General features: G+C 53.1%; 8 protein-coding genes across 8 annotated transcripts; 4 read left to right on the plus strand and 4 right to left on the minus strand.

Annotated features, from left to right (window-relative positions):
- Positions 1-595: 595 nt before the first annotated feature.
- Positions 596-2,146, minus strand: CGGC5_v004974 (uncharacterized protein; the record flags this gene model as incomplete). The annotated part of the gene is made up of 4 exons (XM_032030519.2): positions 596-1,297; positions 1,359-1,578; positions 1,646-1,968; positions 2,036-2,146. 4 exons carry the CDS (start codon positions 2,144-2,146, stop codon positions 596-598), a joined length of 1,356 nt encoding a protein of 451 aa, XP_031893220.2.
- A 461-nt stretch (positions 2,147-2,607) lies between these two features.
- Positions 2,608-3,693, plus strand: CGGC5_v004975 (uncharacterized protein; the record flags this gene model as incomplete). The annotated part of the gene is made up of 4 exons (XM_032030532.1): positions 2,608-2,947; positions 3,013-3,141; positions 3,207-3,343; positions 3,397-3,693. 4 exons carry the CDS (start codon positions 2,608-2,610, stop codon positions 3,691-3,693), a joined length of 903 nt encoding a protein of 300 aa, XP_031893221.1.
- A 257-nt stretch (positions 3,694-3,950) lies between these two features.
- Positions 3,951-4,874, minus strand: AMT4-2 (Thioesterase AMT4; the record flags this gene model as incomplete). The annotated part of the gene is made up of 3 exons (XM_032030543.1): positions 3,951-4,004; positions 4,062-4,558; positions 4,613-4,874. 3 exons carry the CDS (start codon positions 4,872-4,874, stop codon positions 3,951-3,953), a joined length of 813 nt encoding a protein of 270 aa, XP_031893222.1.
- A 557-nt stretch (positions 4,875-5,431) lies between these two features.
- CGGC5_v004977 (uncharacterized protein) lies at positions 5,432-6,124 on the plus strand (the record flags this gene model as incomplete). The annotated part of the gene is made up of 1 exon (XM_032030555.1): positions 5,432-6,124. The coding sequence occupies one exon, from the start codon at positions 5,432-5,434 to the stop codon at positions 6,122-6,124; it is 693 nt and encodes a 230-aa protein (XP_031893223.1).
- Positions 6,125-6,500: 376 nt separating this feature from the next.
- On the minus strand, positions 6,501-7,557 carry cctR-3 (Cyclochlorotine biosynthesis protein R; the record flags this gene model as incomplete). The annotated part of the gene is made up of 4 exons (XM_032030566.1): positions 6,501-6,839; positions 6,900-7,039; positions 7,093-7,218; positions 7,272-7,557. The coding sequence occupies 4 exons, from the start codon at positions 7,555-7,557 to the stop codon at positions 6,501-6,503; spliced, it is 891 nt and encodes a 296-aa protein (XP_031893224.1).
- Positions 7,558-8,104: 547 nt separating this feature from the next.
- Positions 8,105-16,043, plus strand: FUM1-4 (Highly reducing polyketide synthase FUM1; the record flags this gene model as incomplete). The annotated part of the gene is made up of 10 exons (XM_066151372.1): positions 8,105-8,658; positions 8,713-8,917; positions 9,062-9,232; positions 9,289-9,412; positions 9,475-9,587; positions 9,640-10,132; positions 10,188-10,637; positions 10,698-12,856; positions 12,922-13,018; positions 13,072-16,043. 10 exons carry the CDS (start codon positions 8,105-8,107, stop codon positions 16,041-16,043), a joined length of 7,338 nt encoding a protein of 2,445 aa, XP_066009251.1.
- A 2,404-nt stretch (positions 16,044-18,447) lies between these two features.
- CGGC5_v004980 (uncharacterized protein) lies at positions 18,448-19,705 on the minus strand (the record flags this gene model as incomplete). Its single annotated transcript, XM_032030590.1, has 4 exons — positions 18,448-18,821; positions 18,876-18,937; positions 18,989-19,106; positions 19,159-19,705. 4 exons carry the CDS (start codon positions 19,703-19,705, stop codon positions 18,448-18,450), a joined length of 1,101 nt encoding a protein of 366 aa, XP_031893187.1.
- Positions 19,706-22,230: 2,525 nt separating this feature from the next.
- Positions 22,231-24,205, plus strand: citC-5 (Dehydrogenase citC; the record flags this gene model as incomplete). Its single annotated transcript, XM_032030601.1, has 2 exons — positions 22,231-22,326; positions 22,487-24,205. 2 exons carry the CDS (start codon positions 22,231-22,233, stop codon positions 24,203-24,205), a joined length of 1,815 nt encoding a protein of 604 aa, XP_031893188.1.
- Positions 24,206-25,027: the final 822 nt, after the last annotated feature.

Consider the following 25,027-nt stretch of genomic DNA (forward strand, 5'->3'; position numbering starts at 1 on the left):
GGCGGAGTTCAGATTGAGAACATCTCCTGTCTTATTTGGAGCAAAATAAGATGAACTGTACTGTACGTCAAAAGGATAGTCTTTCGTTTCGATCTATTGTAGAAACTGTCACTCCTTTACTTCATTGTCCGACGCGATGCACACCTTTGAGTACAACGTAATGACCACGTCAGTGCAAGAGCTGGAAATCATCGTTTGCAATTTGTGCACAGTACCGTTGATATTTCCACTTCTATTCGCCCGTTTATCAAAGTCTGGTCTAGGCTTCGATTTCATCGATACGGTTTGCAGGGTGGAGAGAGCTATTCGGTGTCACCCGTAAGCCAGATTTCATGGCCGTTTCCTTCCTTAACAATCCTGCTATTCAGGCATCCCACTGCAGCTACTGCGCTAGCTATCCACCAAACGAGGCCTGTAATGTTGTGCGAGGATCCGTAACTATATACAACGCCAGCAATCGACGATGTCGCTGACCTCACCAAGCCGGTGAGAAGAAAGGCGCTGCTGTGTGTTCGTGCTAGAGCGGATGGATGGGGCGAGGACCTGATGTTGGTCAGAGTCCATCAAGAAAATAATCGTACCGGGGTTGTGGAACTTACAGGTTTGTCAACACCAGCTGTGCGGGAACAACAAATGTCGAAGTTCCGACCATGAGCACTTGGGCCAAGACAATGAGGAACCAGACCCAAAAGCCCTCCTTACCTGCCGGCGGAGCCTTAGTGGATGGGGCGGCTGCGATGTACGGAATGATGAAGTAGAGCAAAGGCATGCCCATCATGAAGGTCCGCCACATTTTCAGTGTCCCCAAGCGGCGGTTGATGCGGGGGTATATGAACAATTGCGTCGGAAGTCCCATCACGCCCACGATGAATAGAGACCACATGATGCGATCAGGCTTCATTCCAGCGCCGCCTGAGAAGAAGAACGGCAATCGAGCTTGGTTCTTTGTGTCAACTGGATCGCTGAGGAAGCTCGTCCATAGCGTGTTGTAGGTCGTTATGTGGTACTCCTGGATTGCGTATGACACGAGCGTCAGACACATGTTCCTGGTGAACATCCGTTTCAGTGGAAGAATTCGCTGGGGTTTGGCGGGCTTTAGCGATTCAGGGTGCTCTTCAGAATCCCTCTCCTCTGCTGCCTCCGCATCGTCGGTGATCATGCGGGACATTTCCTCGTGCGAAGCCTCCTCCTGCGCGACTCTGCTCGCTGATGGAACCTTTCTTCCAAATATCATTGCGCTGACCTTTCTCGTGAAAGCAATGCCCGGGTCGTAGCGATCTTTGAGCGGCTCGAGAGTCTACAGCAGAGCCAAATAATTAGACATTGGTCTGGATGGACATGAGTCGAGTGTCACCTACCTCTTCTAAGAAGAAGAAGACGGCGCCGAACGCAATCAGAAGGAAAAACCCGCTCAATAGTGCAGGTGGTGCGTAAGGCCACGCCTTCAGGAAAGCGTTGTTCCCGAACTTTTCAGGGTATTTTCCTGCGAGGTCCGCTAACTGTCCAGCCATCAGGGGACTGAACATCGCAGCGACGTTGAACGAGATTGGAAGCAACAAGAAGGCATGCGGCTGGTATCTGATTTTCCTGTTAGAAATTTCCCCTTGGGACGTGGCTTTAAGAATCATCAACGAAGATTACGCACCTCTTTTCAGCTACAACCTCCGAGACCATGGTCCTTATGGTTGCGACATTGCCATTGACGAGGCCTTCGAGAATGCGTAGAGCCAGCGCTTGCTTGAAATTGGTGATGAAGCCAAATGAAACGCAGCCAATCAGTGATCCAGCCACTCCCAAAAGGAGCACCGGCTTTCGTCCTCCTCGATGGGAATCTGCCAGTCTTCCGAGGAACATCGACGAGAAGCATTGCGAGAGCATGAAGCTCGTTTGCATGTACGCAACTTGCCGGACGACTGCGCCCGAGTCCAGATTAGGGTCTAATGATCGAAGCTGGTAGAAAAGATAGGTCTGTCACGCTCAAGTCAGCATGATCGGTTCACAGGCCCCATCACTGTGCCGCCGGGACGTCACGTACAAGCAACGAGATGCTAACGACCGGCTCGGCAAACCGTAAAAAGCACAGAATCGCCAGTTGATCTTTTCTTGGGAGTGACCTCCATGTCACTTCATCTTTCTTTCCATCCATCGCCGGTGGGTTGCTGTTCCTGAATCCTGCTGAGGGGACGTTTGTGCTTGTAGTGTGAGTGTCTCCCGTGGCGACATACAATGCTGCTGTCACTAGTGGGAGATCGATGTAATGCCAGTAAAGACGATCATCTGGAGCGCTGAACGAGCTGGACCCTTTGGTTCCAGGGAGGAGTTCCAGGGAGGGGGAGCTAGCTGTCTGGAGGTGGGCTGACTCGGAGCTCCCAAAGCGGTCGCCATGGGTGTCTTCGGTCCGCTGTGGGTACCTGGCCGCAATTGAAACAACTGCATAAACCTTGCCCCTTCGGTCCGCTGCTGAGGGTTACGACAGCAATCGCTTGCAGGTGTCAGTCGAAGTCTCGGTGGTTGTGGTGGTGCAGTACCTGTCATCTGGGCTCGCGCAGCCACTATCATCACCTTATCCGTTGAACGCATTGTTGACCAGACGATTGATTAGTCACCATGGGTAAGAGCAAGAGCGTGAAGTTTGCAAAAGATATGGAGCGGATGAAGTACAGCGCTCTCGAGGAGGCAGATGCCGACGATGAGCTTGACAGTCTCGACGGTATGGAGCTGGAAGGCCGGGACGGCCACGGACACTCGCCCACTTTTCCCGATGAGTGGAATCACGACCGGATGCTTTGGGATCAACGGCTACGCCGGGTTCAAAAGATTGTATGGGTCGAGGGCGTAATCATCGCCATGCTTTTCGGCTTGGTGGTGTTCCTGGGACTTCAATTGGTGTGGCCAAAAGAACGTTGTGTTCCACTAGGTGTTGATCCCAGTGGATTCGTTCCTCCAGGTACGGCTACGGATTCTTTGGACGAATTTAGGCATGTGCAATTTGCTAATTGGCGAATGGAACAGAAATCGGACAGCCTGTAAAATGGATGAAGTACGACGATGATACCGATCCGCACTTTTTCCCGCCCGATGTATTCGACAGCATTGAGAAGGTGCAAGCTGCAACCAGAGATTTCAAGATGCTACATAACGGTACGCCAGGCTCAGCCGCCCGATTTGCGAGACTGTTCTTTACTGACTATTTATTCTGCTGGCAGCTTCGAATGTGCAGATCAACGGCAAATACACGACGTACATGGACTTTAACGATGACAGGCAACCTTTGCCCCCGTATGTCACAAGAAAAGGGTCCGAATTATACAGCATCAGAGCCTTCCACCAAATGCACTGCGTTGTAAGTTGACGTCTCAATAAACTGTACATGCTTCGGTGCTGACTGCATTTCAGTCTATCATCTTCGAAGACATCGGCTACCGAGTTCTCAACAAGACGTCTAAGTGGGAGCCTGGGCATGTTATCCACTGCCTGAACACGGTCCGGTCAGCCGTGACCTGCCTGGCTGACGCAACACCGATATCATACGTGCATGGAATGGGAGTTGGACATACAACGGACGATCAGAAGTCTCATTGCCGTGATTTCTTCGCGCTGAGGGAGTGGGCTCACGATCCAGTCCGGGCGGTGCAGTGGAAGAACGTGGCACCGGACGACGAGAAGGACCGGTACGAGCAGATTTGGCCGTAACGCGATCACTAGACATGCATCATTTTGCCCCATTTCACATCATTGCGGGTTAAGACGTCGATGCATCAGGAAATTTAGCGTTACGTAGACAGTATTTACATTAGCACTTGATGGGTATGAACACTTTCCGCAGGGGACTAATATCAAGGATCAACGGAGAATATTGGAAAGTCATCAACTTCTATTGGTACGTGAAACAACCATTCCTGCAGAGACGAATGGGATCATGTTCAACGTCATACCCGGTTTCTGCGAATCTAGTCTAACGCCATGTCTAAACCTTTCCTGATATGTGCCGTGATACCATCGATCTACGAGCGAACTGGTCAATAAACTGATTTGTCAGTGGGGAATTTTGTGCAACTTACATATTCCTGATCGAAAATGCTGTAGTGGTTTCCGGCCGTCTCAATGACCTGCTCCACGAAGCCCTCCTGCATGTCTTCCCAACCGAGCTGCGGCAGAAACCTGGTTCGATCGAGCGGACACTTCTCGCCAGGATCAGCCATCGGCACCATATCCTTTGCTCTGATCAAGATCGCGTGCGGTGGCGTCGGGTCAACGCCGTACGACCGCGCCGTTCCAAGGACTCCCGTCCTCGGCATCGACCACTGTGGAGGGTCCCACTGATCGGAGAGGCATGTCGCTCTCATTAGCGCCGTCATCAACTTGTCACGAGTCTCTTCATTGACACCAGGCAGAGCTGGCGCATGATGAAGTTTCGCGGGCTCTTTTTGGGCTTCGGGACGCGGGCATCTCGGGTAGACTGAATCGATGAGGATGATTCGTGATACGCGAAGGCCGCGCCCTGATGTAGCCAACATGTGGGCGATCTGCACGGAGAGAACGCCTCCAAAAGACCAGCCTGAGGAGGATTTGGGTCAGGAAATGGCTCGGTACGTTGCTGACATCTACATACCACCGAGTACGATCTCGCCTCTCAGCATTACCCGCTTGATCAGGCGGACATACGCTTCAGCGATGTCCCGAACGCTTTGCCATCCACCGATACCATCGGCATCGAACTTTGGATCCCAGATACCGTATACCTTCCGGCCCAGAGTGCCGACTTTGAAATAGCTTGTTAGCAGACCGCTCGCATCGTGGATGAGGAAAATCGGCGGCGGCTCGCTGCGAGAGCGCGGGAAGTCTTGGATTAGGACTGGATTGGCGGCAGGCATTGCGGCGGCTGAAGTGCTGTGGATGTCCTTTGTGAAGCTCCAAATGCAGTGTGAGAGCTGAGAGGAAGGACGCCACGGGCAAGAACCAAAATGACGATCGAAATGTGAGTTCGAAGGTAGCTCCGGTAAGGCTTCACAGTATTGTTGGTGACATTCGAGCGGGGAACTGTTGGGTCGCCAGCACGTTGCGCGAACTCAGAACGAGGGTGTCTCCTTCAACAGATCCCAGGCCACAGCAATGTCCAATCTCTGTCAGCTTTCCCATTGGTCTGTCTTCTGCAGCTCCGAGTCCTTGGACGAGGGTGGCATCCGCGGTCCGAAATGCTGTCCAAACTTTAATCTGGCTGCACACAGTTGCTGGCTCAGTCCGGCACAAGTTGGGAGTACCCACTGCCCTCCCAACTCATCGTCAACCCCTGCTCATCCCATCGTTAGGCTTTCACCAAGACGAACTAGCCGAAGATTTGAGTGAAGTGAGTATTGTCATGTCTAACGGTATTCAGCGCTTCTCAGCCTTACAATCTCACAGGCGCTAAAGAGCAACCAAAGACTTCGATATGGAGAAACAAACACTCCTAAACGAGCAGCGAGAAAGCGAAGAAACCACCGCGGGGCGTAGCAGCTACCATGATGAGACAGACTCTGTCGAATACACCTCCAAGGTGATCACCAAGCGCAAAGCCCACCGTAGCCGCATATGGTCCGTCATCGGCAAAGCAGCTCTCATCCCAGCCGCCGTCGCCATCTTCTACCTCGGCCGCGCAACCCACGACATGACCCCTTCGCGGCCTCCCGAGCCCATCTCTCTCGGAAAGTGCTCTCCAGACTGGAAAGAGTCGAAAGCCCGGGGCTGCGTCTACGACTTTGTTCTCTCAACGTGGATGCATCCGAAATGCTTCAACGAGGAGATGCACGAACGGTACCTGGGCTACATGAAGTGGCGGAACACGACCTTCTGGTACGAGCGGGAGCGAATCAACGAGGTGCCCTTTGACGTGGCGGCCAAGGGGGAGCATGGGGAGATTTTCACGGACGGGACGGTTCACCACATGCACTGCAGCTACGTGTGGGACAGGATCACGTATGCTTCGCACTTCAAGCCGAGAGTGTTGGACTCGCTGTGCAGAGATCCCAAGCACGTCGAGCATTGTATTCTGTACAATGGCATTCCTCAATCTTGGGAGATTGACCTGCCGAACATTACGAGGGTGTACAACGAACCTCACGAGGTGGATTGTCTAATCGGATGAAGTTTATGACGGTTTGGCTGGAAATGTCTTCCATTCAGCAGAGCGTGCATTGAAGAGGTCATGATCTTGCATCAAAAGCCAGTTCTAGTTTTTTTTCAATGCATGTCTACTATCCATATCTTTTTCTGTCCAATGACAACAATGCACATCTCGCTACTGTCGACTCGAGGGGGGACGGTGTGTAAAGTCTATCCTCTGTGGTGTTGTTCACAATAGGATGAGAACTCTCTCAACTAACAGTAACTACGGACCTTCTTCAGTAAGATTTTGTGAAGTCGCAAATATGCCATGTACCTTTCCTACAATGAGTCTAACGATTGCTTCGCTACATGCAACGGAAAATTCCAAGCTCAATTATCCAATGTTTGAGGATTTCTCAGGCCAGTCCAATCTCTTCATCCGGGGACAACTTCGGGAACGGGATGATCTCAGTGTAGTTGTCGTGCTTCGCCCCTTCAGGCGCCAGATTCTTGTATCGCACACCTCTGACAGGGTCGTTTGCCCACTTCCTTAAAGCAGACCAGTCTCTGCACATGAACTTCTGGTCGTCGGTGACGTGCCCCACCGCGAAGCCGTTGACATAGGTCATCGGAGATGCATCCGCAAGGCACATGATTGCTTCGCGGATAGTGTTCAGGCAGTGGGCGACGTGTTGAGGAGCCCATTGTGACGAGACGTTGTGAACGCGATGACCGTATTCTTCGGTAATGGAAATCTGTTGTCACTTCAGTCAGTAAAAGTCGAAAATGGCCCGTCCGGTATCCTGCAAACTCACGAGGCAGTGCATTTGATGAAAAGAGCGGATGATGTAAGTTTGTCGGTATGATACCGTTGAATAATACGCCGGCAGTTTTGCAACGGTGCCATCAGGTTTGTGCCAATCCGCCCAGTTGTCGTTGACCAAGACATTTGAAGCTGCTCGGACTGTTAGCAGTGATTAACCCTGCAGCGACCACGAAAGGGCTTACAGTTATGCAAGCTCTTCAGCTTCTTGACGACCATTCTCGTCTTGTTCAGGTCGTAAAACGTGTCCTCCTCGATATAATACGGAGAAGACTTGTCGAAAATTGTCCATCTTCCTGGTTCGCCGATTTCTGTGCCCCTGTTAGCTAGCTGCCCTCCCAATCCCGGGACTTTGCATTCTTACCTGGCGGGACGAAGCCGCTGTGATCGCTACCGATATGCCCGCATTTATGGGCATCTCTGACGGACGTGACGCGATCAAAGACAGCAAATACAGTCACTAGCATGAGAGCCACGACTGTTATTAGCAAGCTCACGCGCAGGCACCAGACGTTGCTTTCCAAGGTTGCGATCTGTTCGCGCAGGTTCTCCTCCGAGCCTTCGGATTGTCGCTCATCGTCATCAGATTGGCTGGTGCGAACTTCCTTGTACGCGTGTGTGGGCGGCCACAGCGACTTCAGCCTGTCCATCTTTTCTTGTGCAGTACGCCTCCGTTAGTTGTCAGAGTTCGAGTTCGTTTGTGAATGAAGCAACCAGTACCACGGCTGTTGGTCAGGTTGGAGAGAATCACTGTAACAATAGCGAATAATGTCAGCCACGAGCTTCTTCCAGCACTCGAATAGAGCCAAAATGCCTGGATTCGCCCCAGAATGGTCACTGTCGTCGTCGGTCGATGCGCTGTTAGGTTGAAGTCGAGTCAGGGACAGGGGCCTCATAAAGACTGCCGGACCGAACGTGGCCTCCTATCAGAAGCCCCAATTCGCGCGGTCCGAACTCATTTCACCCCCCAATGGTTTCCGCTATGGAGCACAGATGGGGATCCCATGTCACTGAATGTCGTCCCTGGGGTGAGGAGCGCGTCATGGGCATTGCAGCTGAATGTTGAGACTGCATTCTCAGAAACGCATGCAATTCAGTCCGAATTGTCAATTAGTGGGAAACATCTAGAACCATTCTGATCCAATTTGAGTTATCCAGATTCGATACGTCAATATACGTCGTGTCACTACGTCCATCATGGCATCAGATGGGCTCCCAAAAGAGGACAACACGCAAGCACCAAGCGACACCAGGCCAACACCGATTGCAATCTGCGGCATAGGCCTAAGACTTCCAGGCGGGATCAACACCCCGACATCTCTCTACAACTTCCTCATCTCCCGCAAAGATGCGCGCTCGAAACCCGACCAGCCGCGGTACGCGTCTGAAAACCACCATTTCACAGCAACCGGAAAGTCAGGGTCACTCCCGACGGAGGAGGGCTACTGGCTCTCTAATGACGATGTCACGAAATTCGATCCCTCATTATTCTCGATGAACCCGAAAGAAATGTCAAAACTTGATCCGCAACAGCGACTGTTACTGCAGGTGGTCTGGGAAGCGCTGGAGAGCGCTGCAGAAACGGAATGGCAGGGCCAGAGGATCGGGTGCTACGTGGGCAGCTTTGGAGATGACTGGCGGGAGATGCACGCCGTTGACACGCAGGACGACGGCATGTATCGTCTCACGGGGTACATGGACTTCGTACAGGCGAACAGGATATCTCACGCATTTGATCTGAGAGGGCCAAGGTGAGCATGCCAGACTGCAATGATGGTCTGTCTCCAGCACTGATTCTGTGGTAGCATGACTGTTCGCACAGCGTGTTCAGCGGCAGGACTCGCAGTGCACCTTGCTTGCCAGGCTATCCGCGCTGGCGAATGCGACTCGGCTGTTGTGGCAGGGTCCAATCTGATCCTGTCGCCAGGCTTCACCAAGCTCATGGCTGAACAGAGCGTTTTGTCACCAGATGCATCCTGCAGAACTTTTGACTCCAGCGCTAACGGCTATGTACGTGCTGAAGCAGTCAATTGCCTGTTTGTCAAAAGACTCGACTTAGCGATCAGAGACGGAAATCCTATTCGGGCGGTGATTCGCGGGTCAGCGACAAACTCAGACGGCAAGACTCTCGGTTTGACAACACCAAGTGCCCAGGCTCAGCAGGAGTTGATTCGCGATGCATATCGCTACGCCGGCATTCCCGAGAGTAACATGTGGCAGACGGCGATGGTTGAGTGTCACGGCACTGGGACCGCTGTTGGAGATACCATTGAAGCCTGCACTGTTGGGACAGTGTTCGGTGACAAGGGGATGTTGATCGGTTCGGTAAGTACTGCATACCTGGGGAGATGCCACATGGATGCGTGCTAATGATCATTCAGGTGAAACCGAACCTGGGACATTCAGAAGCTGCTTCAGCCATTACCAGCATCGTAAAAGCCGTTTTGTCCCTTGAAACTCGTACCATTATACCCAATATCAAATTTGAGAATCCAAGCATTAGCAGTAAGTGCCAAGCTTCAGATGCACAGGAGTACAGGAGTCGTTCTGATGGGTCATGTTTGTAGTACCTTTTTCATCAGCTGGTCTGAAAGTTCCGACCGAACCCACGCCTTGGCCCGAAGATCGCGCTGAGCGGATCGGGGTGAACAGCTTTGGCATAGGAGGAACCAACGTACATGTAAGAGCCTTTTGTATCTTCACATTCATGGCAAGGTCACTAAAACATTCAGATGATTCTAGAATCGGCGGCTTCGGTGACAAGGCCGACGGCCGTCCGGGGTCCCGGCAATGTGGATACCCCGCCGCCGTCTCCACCTCTCCGAAGAGAGCCGGCAACTCTTCTTCTTTTCTCGGCTGGCCACGAGGAGTCGCTTAAAGCCATGGTGAAGGGTTACAAGACATTTCTGAATATGCAGCCGTCGAGGCTGGAAGGACTTGCTCACACTTTGACACATCGCCGGTCACATTTGGGCCACCGGACATTCACTGTTGTGACCGACGAGTGCGAGAGCTTGGTCTTCAACCCACCGCCATTACCAAGTTTCAGATCCAACACACAGAATGCCGGTATCGCGTTTGTTTTCACTGGTCAGGGCGCCCAGTGGGCAAGGATGGGTTCACACCTCCTGAAGACCAGTCGGGAATTCCTGCAAGATATTCGTGAGATGGATGCGGCTTTGAAGAGTCTTCCGAAAGACCACCGACCAAGTTGGGACATCAGAGGTATGCCATCAACCCAGCTAGAGAAATCAAGCGGTCACTAACCAAGTTCTCACAGGCGAATTGATGCGATCTGAGGCAATGTCTCGTTTAGGCGAAGCGGAATATGCTCAGCCGATTTGCACAGCCCTGCAAGTTGCTCTTGTACGGCACCTTGCCCGATATCGCGTGCTACCAAAAGCGGTGGTCGGTCACTCCAGTGGCGAGATCGCAGCTGCGTATGCAGCTGGTGTGCTCACCCTCAAAGAGGCCATCATAGTTGCATACTACCGTGGCTTCACGGCCAAGAGGCTAAAGAAACAGGGTGCCATGGCCGCCATTGGTCTCGGAAGAGACCAAGTAACGCCTTTTCTGGCTGCTGGGGTCACGATCGCCTGTGAAAACAGCAACTCAAGTGTCACTCTTTCTGGCGATGTCGAGCCTCTCGAGGTTGTCTGCAATGCCATCAAAGAAGCCAAGCCGGATGCGTTGGTTCGACTGCTCAAGGTCGACAAGGCCTACCATTCTCGTAAATTACGACGTCTACTCCAACCAAGGTCTGCTGAGTACTAACAACCCTTCTTCCCAGATCACATGCGCGTAGCGAGTGCCGAGTACCAAGCCCTCCTAAAGCCATATTTGAACCCCAACTCACCCAAGATCCCCTTCTTCTCAAGTGTCTCGCTGCAGACGTTAGAACGCGCATCAGACTTTGGCCCAGAGTACTGGCAACGAAATCTCGAGTTTCCAGTGCTTTTCCGTCAAGCCGTCACGAGACTTCTTCAAACATCATCGACAACCCTCCACCTTGAAGTTGGTCCACACTCGGCGCTCGCAGGTCCGCTCAAGCAGATCTACTCTGAAAACGCAATGACGCCAGCATACATCACCGCACAGAAGCGCGGCGCAAATAGCATGGTCTCGTTCTTGTCAGCAGTTGGCGAGCTCCACTGCCGCGGCGTGCCAGTGGTGTTCCCAGTGTTGGACGGTGTCCGTCCGCTGACGGATCTTCCGCCGTATCCTTGGCAACTGAGCAAGACGTACTGGCCAGAATCAAGAGTCACCAAGGCGTGGCAGTTTCCTGAGCATCCCCCTCATGAGCTGTTAGGCTCGCGTGTGCTTGAGGACAGCAGCTCGACGCCCAGCTGGCGGTGTGCTCTGTCACTCGAGAAGGTTCCATGGCTTAAGGATCACTGCGTCGGCTCAGATGTCGTTTTCCCCGCCGCCGGGTACATCGCTATGGTTGGAGAAGCCGCCCGGCAAATATCTAGCCAGACCGATTTCACGATTCGGGACCTACAGGTCATGAATGCTTTAGTTCTCTCCACGGGACAGGGTTTGGAGCTTCTGACTTCGACAAGCCGTGAAAGACTCACTCAATCCGATGCCTCTGACTGGTGGGAGGTCAGTATTCAGAGCTACAAGTCCGGAGCATGGACTACGCACTGCACCTGTCGCGTGAAAGATGGGCAGGCCTCACAAGGCCCAGACTTTTCATCTCTTGCAGATGAATCATTCCTACGTCCCGTCGAATCTCGGCGGTGGTACAAAGCTATGTCAAAAGTGGGCTACAACTACGGTCCTCTATTTAGGGGCATGCGGAACATCAGAGCGAGCGTGAGTTCACCTGCTGCAGCCGCGGATATTTCAGACGCTCGGGACTGCAACGAGTTGAAGTCGACGTACGCACTCCACCCCAAAACGATAGACCAAGTCCTCCAGTCCTTAGTAGTAGCCAACAACTCCGGACAACCACGTCTGCTGGACAAGTTGTATCTACCAACCCACATTGGTGAGGTTTTCATCAGCAACTCCGCAGCTTCCGCGTCAATTCATTTGCAGACCTTGACGAAGCAGGGCTCTGGCACCTGTGAAGGCAACAGCATTGGGTATGCGTCTGGAAACGCCAATACAACACCGGTTCTTTTCATGAAAGATCTCCGCTTCTCTCCAGTGGATCTTGAGACCTCCGACGACAAGTCAAATGATTCCAAGGTAGTACGGATGCTGTGGAAGACAGACCTCGACCTCGCTGATCCGACACAACTGGTCTCCTCGCAAGCAGATCAGTCGTTTTCGATCATTCACGGACTGCTTGAAAATCTATTCTTACTTTGCGGTGCCGCTGCCTTGGATGGTCTAGATGACTTGGATCTGGACTTGGAGAGTCAGCCACATCTGAAGAAACACTACAATTGGTTGCACCGCCACGTCTCAGACACGGACTATGAGCGCAACATGCTTTCAAAAGACCGTTTGTTGCAGATTGAGAGCATCTCGGCACAGCTTGGACAAACGTCAGCAGCGTCAGTGGCCACTCTGATCAAGCGCTGCTTTACCCACGCACGAGTATTCTTCAACTCGGAACGGGTGCCTCTCGAAGTGTTCCTCCAGGACAACGCCCTACACGAACTGTACGACTGGATGAATACTCTGTTCTCTTACAAACCTTTGCTGGAGCTCTTGTCCCACAAGCGCGGCAAACACCTTAGAGTCCTGGAAATTGGCGCCGGGACAGGTGGCTTAACGGCCCGTATCTTGAGACATCTCATTTCCTGCTTCGGTGAGGGACAGCTAGTTGGTAAGTACGTCTTCACAGACGTGTCCGCTGGATTCTTTCCAGCAGCCCAGAAGAGGTTTGAGGATGTCCAGTCTGGGTTCATTGACTACCGTGTCTTGGACATCAGCCGTTGTCCTGCTGAACAGGGTTTTGGTGGCGAACAGTACGATTTAATTGTCGCCAGCAACGTAAGACAGCCCAAGCATATTCAGTTAAGAACGGAGTTTATCGATCATACTGACATTTCCCTCAGGTTCTTCACGCCACCCCAGACTTGACGCAGACCTTGCGACATGCCAGGTCACTCCTAAAGCCAGATGGCCGACTGCTCATGCACGAGCTATGCAGTGGTGAGTAGCGCGCTCCGCCAAATTGCATGAGATTCGATACTAAGGCTGGACAGAAACCAAATGGATCAACTTCATCTTTGGCTATTTCTCGGGGTGGTGGCTCGGCGAGGCAGACCAACGCCTCGACGAACCGTACATCTCCCCAGCGCAATGGCAAGAGCGTCTGCAAGCCGCAGGCTTCTCTACGCCAAATATCTTCTACGATGGCGTGGGGAAGGATAAGTTGAACGCCACCATTATTGCTCAGCCCACTCCACAGGACCTGCAGCCATCGCCACAAGCAAAGCAAGTCACATTGCTCTACGAAGACGATGAGACGCATCCCGTGGTATCTCAGCTGCGTCGAATACTAGAAGGTCAGGGCTACAAGGTCACTTGCACAGGCTTGATGTCGAAGGATGTCGAAATTGCTGGCGCCGTTGTGTCTGTCGTGGACCTGTGTCGTGGAGATGGCTACTTTCACGACATGACGCAGGACAAGCTTGATGCTTTCAGGCGGTTGGTGAAAGCCATGGAGTCAAAGAATTCTGGTCTCCTCTGGGTCACCAAGTCTTGCCAGTTCAAACCCACCGATCCGACATATGCTCCCGTGCTCGGCGTAGCGCGTACAGTTCGCGCCGAGATGGGCCTCACGTTTGCCACGTTGGAGCTGGATAACGTGCAAGCCGGCGCCCTTGATGCGGTTTCTCAGATTCTGCGCGGAGCCATAATTGATCCAAGCCAATCCCATGAGATGGAGTTTGCATACTCCTCAGGAAAGGTCTTGATTCCGCGTTGTCAGTGGACGCCGGTATCTCAGTCCCTGCAAGCCACAAGCCCTCCATCTCGTACAAAGATGCTGCAAATTGGCAGACCTGGAGCACTTCAGACTCTCCAGTGGGTATCTCGCACACTGCCTGAGGATCTTCCTCCCAACTATGTTCAGATCAAAGTGCATGCAGCCGGTCTTAACTTCAAAGACGTCGTCACGGCCATGGGTCTCATTACTCCTTCTTCTTCCGAAGGCCTCGGCTGCGAAGCCAGCGGAGTAGTTACAGCCAGAGGATCTTCAGTCACGAATCTGCGTGTCGGAGATCGTGTGATGGTCTTCGCCCCGCAAGCTGCTTGCTTCTCGACGGACGTACAAGCTCCAGCTCAGCTATGCGTTCGCATCCCCGATTCTCTAAGCTTTGCAGATGCCGCTGGTATGCCATGCATCTTCATCACAGTTTTACGAGCTCTAGTTGAAAAGGCCGGGCTTCGAGCCGGTCAGAGCGTGTTGATCCACAGTGCCGCCGGCGGCGTTGGTATTGCTGCCATGCAGATTGCCAGATGGATAGGGGCCAAGGTCTATGCGACGGTGGGCAGCGATGAGAAAGCCGACTTCGTTTCTGGCGAGTGGAGGGTCTCGAGAGAAAGCATCTTCTCTTCGCGGGACACGAGTTTCGTTGAGGGTGTCAAGGCAGCAACCGGTGGCCGTGGCGTGGACGTTGTGCTCAACTCTCTCTCGGGTGAGCTGCTACATGCGTCGTGGGAGTGTGTAGCTCCACACGGAACGTTCGTCGAGCTCGGCAAGCGTGACACGCTCGCTGGTGGCCGACTTTCGATGGCGGCTTTTGACGAGAATCGGTCGTTTGTGGGCGTTGAGATGGCGAACCTTGCTGCTCAGGATCCGAGCATCGTGGGTCGTCTGTTGGAGCAGGCAGTTGAGCTTTATGAGAAGAGAATCGTCTCGCCGGTAACTCCGTCACGCATCTTCTCTTGTGGAGATGTTCAAGATGCCTTCCGCTACCTCTACAAGGGCACCCACATCGGCAAGGTCGTTATCGATCTCAGCGATGAAACGCAAGATGCTCTAAAGGTCGCCCGTCCAACGCCAACTCCAGCATTCAAGAATGACGCTACCTATATGCTAGTGGGTGGCATGGGAGGTCTTGGTGGCTCAATTTCACGCTGGATGGTCTCCCACGGCGCACGAGACTTGGCTTTCGTTTCCAGATCAGCCGGTGCTGGCGCTGAAGACCAAGTCCTTGTCGCCGAGCTAGAGGGAATGGGTTGCAGAACAACTGCCATTGCATGCGACATCACGGACGAATCAGCTGTTGAGGCCATTGTTTCCAGGATATCTTCATCCAAGCACATTGCTGGCGTGATCAATCTGGCAATGGTCCTTGCAGACGGGTCGCTGCCAACGCTTAGCCTGTCTCAATGGCAAACAGCAACGGACCCCAAGATTCGCGGAACGTGGAATCTGCACCGCGTCCTCCCCGCTGATATAGACTTCTTTGTGCTATTCGGCAGCATGTCTGGTGTTCATGGGTATCCGGGCCAAGCAAACTATGCGGCAGCCAACACATTCCTGAACAGTTTCGCACAGTGTCGTCGCGGTCTCGGAATGCCGTGCTCAGTTGTTGACCTCGGTGGCGTGGAAGATGTCGGCTATGTCAGCCGAACTCAAGACGTCGAGGATGCCATGCGAAAGGCCGGTGCAAAGTTGGTTTCCGAGTCGGAGATGCTGAAAGGTTTGCAGCTTGCCATCGCCACATCACGAGACACTAGCAACGAAGACAACAGCGGTTTGAATAGCCAACTTGTTGTCGGCCTGGACTGCACTATCCCCATCGATGATCCAAGCAACCGCGTCGTGTGGAAGCAAGATCCGCGCATGGTTCACTACCTGAATAACTCAGAAGACGCCGCCTTATCGCAGAACAACTCTGGTCGCCCTGGATTAGCCGACTACATCGTCCGTCTTCAAGGCAACCCACAGGAGCTGGATTTTCAAGCCACTGTCGCACATTTGTCAAAGGAAATTGCTCAGAGGGTCTTTGGTTTCTTGATGAGAGAGATTGACGATGGGGGAGTAGATACAAGCCTGTCACCGTCTGCGCTTGGTGTCGACTCGCTCATGACGATTGAAATCCGCAACTGGTGGAAGCATACAATGGGAGTTGATGTGAGTGTGCTTCAGCTAACGAGTGCCCAGAGCTTCGATCAACTGGGACAGCTGGCTGTTGGACAATTGAAGAAGAAAATATCGACTTAAATAGAACGTACTATTAGAATTAGAGGAATGGGAGTAAACACATAACGGCGGATATCAGGAGTTTCATTCATGAAATATAATCTGACAACTATTGATATTTAAAGAGAAAACGGCCAAAAGGAGTTGAAGACAAAGCGGAATCTTCTATTAGGATTATGATGAGTTGATAATAAAGACGAATCGACAGTGCAATGTTCGACTCGAATGCAAAAATGAGTATCGTGTTCTATTCGACCGACCTGAGTGGTCGTTACACGATCGCCACGTCGTGAAGCATGAGACAAGAGCCGGCGCAACTGATTGAAGCTGGGAATCATAGTCTACTCCGAGACCAGTTTCAGCATCGGAATTCGGGGTTACTCAATTCCGCTCACTAGCGCCGATGGTTTAGTGGTAAAATTCTCCGTTGCCACCAAGCAGCGTCGGGGAGCCGGGGGTTCGATTCCCCCTCGGCGCAATCTTTCGCTTTTGTGTTAATGGCTTTAGGCTATTCCGCCTAGGTATTCCTTTTTGAACACACGGCGATTGACGATCAGTCTACTCCTACTCGCTTGAGCTATGTAGACGAGCAAAACAACAGTCCTTAGTGAGAGAATAGTTCCAGATGAGCAGCTGTGTTCCCCCGCCTTCAAAATTGCCTTGGCGTAACCTGCGCCTATCTTATCCACTCTCGAGGATCCTTGTGCGTAAGATCGTCAACATCGGGAAAAGAACTGCACCATTTGATACCTGGCCAAGAGCAAGTTTGTTTCGAGAGACGCGACACTGTGCTTGAAACTCGCCTTGCTACCGCGGCCACCAAAGGACAAGACATCCTATCCCAGTTTAATCTTATGAGCATTATTTGGGTTTTCTCCAGTAGTTCGTTCGGACGTTGACATAGGCTGCGAAACGGCTTGCGGGCTGCCTCGGTATCGCTCCCGAGAGCTCTGACGGGGTCAACAGGTGGTGCTTGCGCTGCACGATTAACCTTCTTTTGTTTATAATTCCGCATCGCATCGAAACACGTCGTGGTTTGTGAAATCATCAGCAGCCAACGATCGCTCAGTCGGCGATAACCGAAGGCTGGCCTCGCTGATTGCTTTGTCTTGATAAGTGCTAAGTCAACGTTTCTAACGGCTTGTCATAGCTTACAAGCAGCTGCAAGGTCACGCATGTCGCCGGCTTTTCAAAACAGACTCGCCGCCCCAGATGCGCGTTTAAGGTTGCAGGAGCACTTCACTTAGCCTTTGGCTTCACGTCCAAGGCCGCATCAGTGCCACCACCCCAACGTAGGCTGTAGGACATGAGATGAAGGTGTTACATTATTAAGCTCTGACGAGAGCATTTGGTGATGCCGACTGTACGGACTGACCTATAGGCTAACCACTGCCTGGACTCGCTCAGATGAACCTTCACTTTTCCCGTCTCCTCCTCCCGCCTTCCCACCCCACGGCTATTCGACGATGCGACGCTGGCCAGCCATACGGCTATCGCGCTCCGCGAAGCCCACCGGTTTCTTGCTGCCCGTCCGCGACGGCCGTGCTTACGGTAAATCCCGGTGCCTTGCAGCCCTGCTGAAAGATCCCTGCTTGGCGCCGGAAGACACGGGGATTGACCCTTTTCCACCCACCGTTATGAACAAGGGGCAGAAAAACCGACCCTGAAAGTTGCAGCTCCCGAAACCTGTTGGTTCCCCTCAAACTCCGGGGAGAAAAAACGAGGTGCCTGTTGCGCCTTCGTCTTAGGGGGGCCAAGCTCGCTAATGAACGGAGAGCGGCTGGCGTGAGAATCCCGCCGTTGAAGAACGACCGGGGCTCGCAGCTTGCGCCTCTGCCTGGGCAGTCAGTGTCATCAATCGGGTGTTATCTCCGACTGTCAGTCGAGTCTCGAACTCCACGCGCTCAGACAATTCTTACCCGCAGGGAATGAGAATTGTCAACCCACTTCGGCCCCATCTGACGCTGGCGGGTGTAACGATCAGGCCAGGATTGCTCGGATTTTCTCAGCCTTCAAATTGCGTAAAAAGAGGCTTGCGTTGGCAGAAATTGGGTAATGGCGAGCGCTTTGACAAAGCAGACATCTTTGGTTCTGACGACTCCATCCAATGCCTGACATTCCATATCAGGACATCAGATCGTTGGAGGGAGCGTCTTCCCTGGCATTCACGCGACGAGCGGCAATTGGCGCGATTGCGAGATAACCTGACCTCATTATCATTATCTTTTCATAGAAACTAAACCAACATTCAAACGCATAACAGCTCAATTCCAGGGCAGGTCGTGACGGTACTGTGGCCTCCTCTGCCGGGTATCTGATGGCGTGCGCTTTTTCATAGTACTTCCCCCAACACCGTAGCATGCGTAAGCTCCTTGTGAGCTGCGTGTACTTGGAAATCTCAAACAGCTCCGTCTCATAATGGTGACTACTTTCCTGCTCTTGCTGCAGATGCTTCGCTCTCAACGTCTTCTTCAGAAACCCAGAACTCTGTCCTCTTTTGGATGCCGGGTTCCAACGGTATCTCGCTGTGGTCGCTTTTCACGGATGGGCGTCGTTCGGAGCGGATGTATGTGTCGGTCCCACCAGGACCGGCGTTGTCGCCGCGTAACCTGCTGTTGAGGTACGCGGACCTTGTTTGGGAGTTCGCGTACGAGTTGCTGGCATATCCTGAAGGGTGAGATTGCGGCGGCTTTTCGCCGAAGAAATAGAAGAAGATTGAACGCGACAGTGCGAGGTTTCCGGCAATGATGCCGAGGTAAAGTTCGAGATTTGACCAGATTGCTGTTACAGCATAGACGTCTAATTTTTGAAGTCAGCTTTGAAGTGAATGGAGAGGAAACATGCAATACATACAACTGAGGTCGTTGGTGACGAGACCAAGAGAAGCGGCTCTCGCGATGCCAAAACCGGTCGCACTATGAAGTAGTCAGCATCGGTCAAATCGCTGTATGTGACGAGATTCTTACATCAGTCCAAGACTCATCAGTCCGCCAACTGAAATCTTCGTTGTCAAGGGAATTCGGACTTGCCAGACGACCGCCAGAGGCAGGAATGAGCAAAGCAAATCGGTCAAAACAGAATAAGCTATTCAACGTTAGCCATAGTCCGGGCAAAGCCTTAAGGTAGGTGAGCTCACAAATCGTCAAGTAAATGGCGTAAATCCGGATCTTCGCATCCCAGCACTTCCCCACTCCGGTCCAGTACGCCTCCACGGGATCACACTCTGCCAGGAGGATGATGATGACGCCGAAGTTGGTGATCACCAACCCACCCATAACCGTCCAGAGGAAGTACTTCATCCGGCTAGAATCCTTGATGCGCAGCAACAGCAGCATAATCGAGCACTTGAGCAGACAGACGCTGGCGAAGAGGAGAATCTGCCCGAACCATCCCAGCATGTTATTGTTGACGTACTCCTCCGACGAAATGTACCACCTATGCCTCCCATTTCCGGTCGCGCCTTGCGCACACTGAACGCCGTATCTGACGATGCCGAGACTGGCGGTGATTGCCATCAAGTAGTCGTCCCATCCTAGGTGCCGTAGCGAGAAGCGCACGTAGAGCCGCAGAGTCGTCGTGAAGATGACGAAGAAGATGAGCACGCCGGATATCGCTAACAGAGTCGGGTTCACATTCTCGTCCGGCGGCAGCGGGTTCGGAGGAGTCACTGGCGCCATCGTCATCGTCGTCGTTAAACACTGTTCGCTGACGATGGGCTGACAAAAGCAAAGAAAATGGCAGGTTCCCAGATCAGACCTGGTAGCCTGAGTGCCAGGAAGCAAGGAACGAGGGTTTGTGCGCGGGAGCCAGGAGCTGGGCCATCCGCTGGATAAATGTAAGAGATTGAAGAAGGGGCGCCGCGCGGGAGGGACCCACGGCTGGCGGTCGTGGTTGTGCTGTGCTGGCGAATGGCTGCACAGGGCAAAGGCGACGACGATCGCCAAGATCTGCTTTGAGATGGCAGCTCGTCTTGTTGCCCCGGAATTTGAACGGGGACGCTAAGACGTAAGGGACGAGGGGGGGAGGGCGTGTTAAGGGCTTTGTAGCCGTCTTAAGAGAGCTGCGACGAAAAGGAAAGAGTACCCAGGTGTAGCTGATGCAGGTAATTCAGTTTCCGCCGCACAGCCTGCATGCGTGAGGCCGAGTGGTGGTCTGGTCTGCAAGGAAACGGAGGAGGTCAGGGCACACGGCGCATATGTCTCAGAAAGGCGAAGACCCAACCTGTTCATCCCGCGGGCCTTGTGGGAAAGGGTGGTAGCGATGCTTCGACGTGTTGTCGTGCAGTTGCAGTGGACTTGTGGATTTGTGGATGGGAGATCGTCCAACATACTTTTTGTTAATGGACTTCAAGCATTCAGGTGGGCGCTTGTTCGTCACCTCGGAAACAATTTTGAGTGCCAGGCACGGGAACTTAGAGCCAGGAATGTGGCTGCGCGTGGCGTACAATGTCTCTCTCGCAGGCCTATCTTGGGTGTTGGCGTGTCTCAGCCGAGAGACTGACCCCGGAGAACAAAAGTCTCGCCCGAGTCTCCGTTGTGGACGGCCGTGAGAGAGAGGAGAGGAGAGAAAAGGGCAGCATTCTTGCAGGTTCGCGTTACCCCCTCCAAGGCTTTGCCCGGTGTGGCCATGGATACAAATTGAGTTTGAGTGGCCTCCAATCTTCCGATGCATGCTGTTGCCGCTGCTGAAGACAATTCGTCAAGAATCCCTGGGCTGATGTGGGTTTCTCCTGCGCCGCTGCTGCACATATGACAGGGACGAAAAGCCGCACGTCGACTGTTGCGCAGAATGCCGCAAGGGGGTGTGATGATTTCCAGATTTGTGGATTTGGCCAAAATGACAAAGCAGGGCTGCCGGTGCTGCTTCGAGGCATGTTGACGGTGATCATGTTCTCATCTTTGGCTTTGCACACTCTGACCATCCGATCATCCCGTCAACTCTCACATCGACAAGACAATTTGAAGATTGCCTTGAGACAGATACGGACGCGGACGTGAAGTATATCAGAGGAGCTGGGTGGCATCGCTCTTCTTTTTCTACACCACCCAACCAGAAGAGCACTAGGTAACAACGAAGGTTTCGGGCGAAGTGAGGGAGGTGGCCGAGTCTAATGGCGGCAACGTCGCGGGTGTCAAGGGTGTCCCAGGGGAAGCCTGTTCGCTCTGAGGGTCGTGCTGTAAACAAAAATTGCGAGGAGACGGGGAAAGCCCGGAAGACAACGTCGTCAATGCCTGGCGACGTGGGATTGTGGTGGAATTGTTCATTATTCACTAAGACGGCTGATTTGCCCAGACAAGGACCTGTCAGGTTGTCGGATGGGTCTGGCAGGGGACATCCTTGAGTCATGAACCCTCCCCCGGAGGAACGACCGGCCGGCACAGCTCCGCATTGCCAACCGTTCCCGCCGGAACAGAAACGTCGATGGTACGGTAGCATTCGCCGGGCACAGCCAACGTGCCGGCGAGGGCGTGTCGTTCGTCTTTAACCGTTGGGGCCCGGCCGAGCATAAGACTGTGCTATGCCCGCTTACGAACTACTCATGCAATTCCCCCTCCTCTCTCCTCTTAGCTCGTCGGGGTAGTTGGCTCGCGTATCTTTTTCATGTAAGAAGGTGTGCGTTGGCCTGGCGTAGCGTCCGTAGTGTCGGGACTTAATAAGTGCTTACTATGTATGGGCTGTCGTCCTCTCCCCTCACACGCTTTTTAGTGTCGTTCTACCAGCCGTCCCGCGTATATGGCAGAATGATGGTTCGGAACCCCACCGATTCTGGCCCTTGTGCCGTTGTAGAACTTGGCAAGCGGCGACCTGGGGCGGCGACTAGGATATTTGCTGGGCCGCGTGGCTCATGATCAGCACATTCTGGCTGGACGATATTGCCCGTGGTGGTCTTAATATCCGTACTATCGAATTGCGACTTTTATTCGCTATCTTGTGGGACGTACAAAAAGGCTCAGCTCAGCCCGTTTCTCTCACCGGAGGTGACGCATGGTCAAGGCACGCCACCGTCCCTCCATCGTCGTACATGAGTGTGTTGTTGGTTTTCGTCCAGGAGGCCTGACGTGCAGATATCGCGCAACATTGGTTTGAGCTTTTTCGCGAATCCTCGTCTCTCGTTTCGTGATCTCTCAATCGCTGAACCGACGATTCCTCAAACCTTATTGTTTGTTCCATTTCGGGAAAAAGATCGCTGCATACCACCGTCTTAGCCATGCTTGTCAAGTCGAGTCTCGCATTTGCTGCCCTCGCGGCCCATGTCTTTGCAGCGCCTGCGCCGCAGCCCTATGGAGACGACTCCTACGATTATGTAAGTCTTCCTGTCCATTTTCAGATCTTTTGGTCCTTTTGTTGCTTTTTTCGACGGGGGTTGGCGCTTCGCTTTCTCCTCGGATTGATTTGATTGCAACGTTTGTTTGTTGGTTGGCGGCGGCGGCGTTCGGACTCGACACACTGACCCCTTTAACCAGATCGTCGTCGGTGGCGGTACAGCCGGTGTAGCCGTGGCTGCGCGCCTGAGCGAGGGCCTCCCTGACTCGAAGATTCTCTTAATCGAGGCAGGCCCCGAGGCCTGGGACGAGCCCAAGATCAATGTCCCTGGCATGAAGGGCTCGACGCTGGCGACCAAATATGACTGGAACTTCACCACCGTGACGCAGACCAACGTCAACAACCGTGTCTTCTCCGTGAACCGCGGCAAGGTTCTTGGTGGCAGCTCTGCCCTCAACCTCATGTCCTATGACCGGTCTGCCGCTGAGGAGTATGACAGCTGGGAAGCACTGGGTAATGCGGGGTGGAACTGGGAGACCATGATTGCCGCCATGAAGAAGTCGGAGAACTTCACTGGTATCAACACTGACACTTACGGCTCCGAGGGCGTTGGTGACAGCGGTCCGGTCAAGGCAGTCATCAACCGGATTATTCCCGAGCACCAGGAGACATGGATCCCGACGATGAACACCCTGGGCATCAAAACCAACCTTGAGTCTCTAGGTGGTAACCCCTTGGGCGTCATGTATCAGCCCAGCAGCATTGATGCTACCCACTACAACCGCTCGTACAGCGCCAACGCCTACTTCCCCATTGCTGGCTCCAACTTGGAGATCCTGTCCGACACCACTGTTGTAAAGGTCAACCTCGACCAGGTTGGGGACGAGCAGCAGGCCACTGGAGTTACTCTGCAGGATGGTACTGTCATTGCAGCTAACAAGGAGGTCATTCTGTCTGCTGGTTCCATCCAGAGCCCCGGTCTTCTGGAACTGTCCGGAATCGGCCAGGCCTCCGTCCTCAACTCATCCGGCATCGCCCAGGTCATTGACCTCCCCGGTGTCGGCGAGAACCTGCAGGACCACCTCCGTATCCAAAGCTCTTACCAGCTGAAGCCCGAGTACACCTCCTTCGACATCCTGCGCAGCAACACCACCTACGCCGCCGAGCAGCTGGCCCTCTGGAACGCCGGTGAAGTCTCCCTGTACGACTACACCGGCAGTGGCTACACCTTCACCACCTGGGCGCAAGCCCTCGGCAACGACTCCCAAATGGTCGCCCTTGCCAAGGAAGCCGCCGGTGAGGACCCCAGCAAGGTCGACGCGAAGAAGCTCGAGTTCATGACCAACCCGGCCATCCCCCAGCTGGAGGTCATCTTCTCCGATGGTTACACTGGCGTCAAGGGCTACCCGGCCTCCACCTCCCCCCTCTTCGGCAAGGGTTTCTTCACCCTCATCGCAGCGATCATGCACCCTATGAGCCGCGGCAACATCCACATCAACCCCGCCGACACCACCGGCAAGCCCATCATCAACCCCAACTACTTTGCGCACGAGCACGATCTCGAGGCGGCCATTCAGGCCATCAAGTACTGCCGCAAGATCGCCACCACCGAGCCCATGGCCTCCATCTGGGAGAGCGAGTACGAGCCCGGTCTGGATGTCGTCCAGACCGACGAGCAGTGGAAGGAGTTTGCTCTCAACACCACGCTGAGCATCTTCCACCCCGTCGGCACGTGCTCGATGCTGCCCAAGGAGGACGGAGGTGTTGTTGACGCCAACCTGAAGGTCTATGGTACTTCAAACCTGCGCGTCGTAGATGCCAGTGTTATTCCCCTACTGGTTTCTGCCCATGTTCAGACTGCTGTGTACGGCATTGCTGAGATTGCGGCTGAGCGTATTATCGCTGATGCCAAGCAGTAGAGTGGAGATGCGTCAAAGATGATTAGACATCAATATCATTTAATAATAATGATAATTTACTATTTGTGCACCTTGAATGGTACGTGGTGTTCGAGCTTTAGACGTTGGAACTCTAGGATACCATTAGTGCAATGAGTTTACCGCGAGTGAAAAGATCATCAACCCAATGCCACTTTGCGCCCTAAGGTGCTGCGCGGCAACAAAACTTGAACGCCTATCGCGTCGCTTTGGTATTGGGTACCATTTGATTCTGTAGTAGGCAGCAATCTCATAACTGAAGTTCTCTCGTGTGGACTCAGTCGACTTGAGCGATCCGTTGCGCAGCTCCTTTGCTTTCTCCCTTTTATCTCAATTACATTCTCTTCTAGTATTTCTTAGACGTGAAAAAACCAGGTCAAGCTGTATCTTGCGCATCTGGCTATCAATGTGACGGAAACAACTATTCATTCGACGACCGGTTTGCGCAGCTGAAACTGGACGATATGGCTCTTGTCTGGTTGGCCATACCAGGCCACGTAGACATCCGCAGGGCTGGTGTCCACTTGAAATTGTACCAACAGCCTACCATAGGCAGAGCAGATACCCATCCACGCAGTAACACGTTGCGGATGTTCATTGGTATAACAAGTCGGATGTGCGCATATTATACCTGTGACTCAATGTGTATTTTTGGTCAGTATTCACGTCAGATTGACGTCAGGACGACCTCCGCCCTCTCACCGTTCGCATAAATAGACACTTCCCCTCCCCTTCAAACCTGAGCTCATTTCCTTTCGCTTTTATTTCGGCATTAGTGTTCTTAAACCTGCGATCACAATCAAT

The sequence above is a fragment of the Colletotrichum fructicola genome (genome assembly GCF_000319635.2).
Source record: "Colletotrichum fructicola Nara gc5 chromosome Unknown KSG_Nara_v1_contig03, whole genome shotgun sequence".
Lineage (NCBI taxonomy): Eukaryota > Fungi > Ascomycota > Sordariomycetes > Glomerellales > Glomerellaceae > Colletotrichum > Colletotrichum fructicola.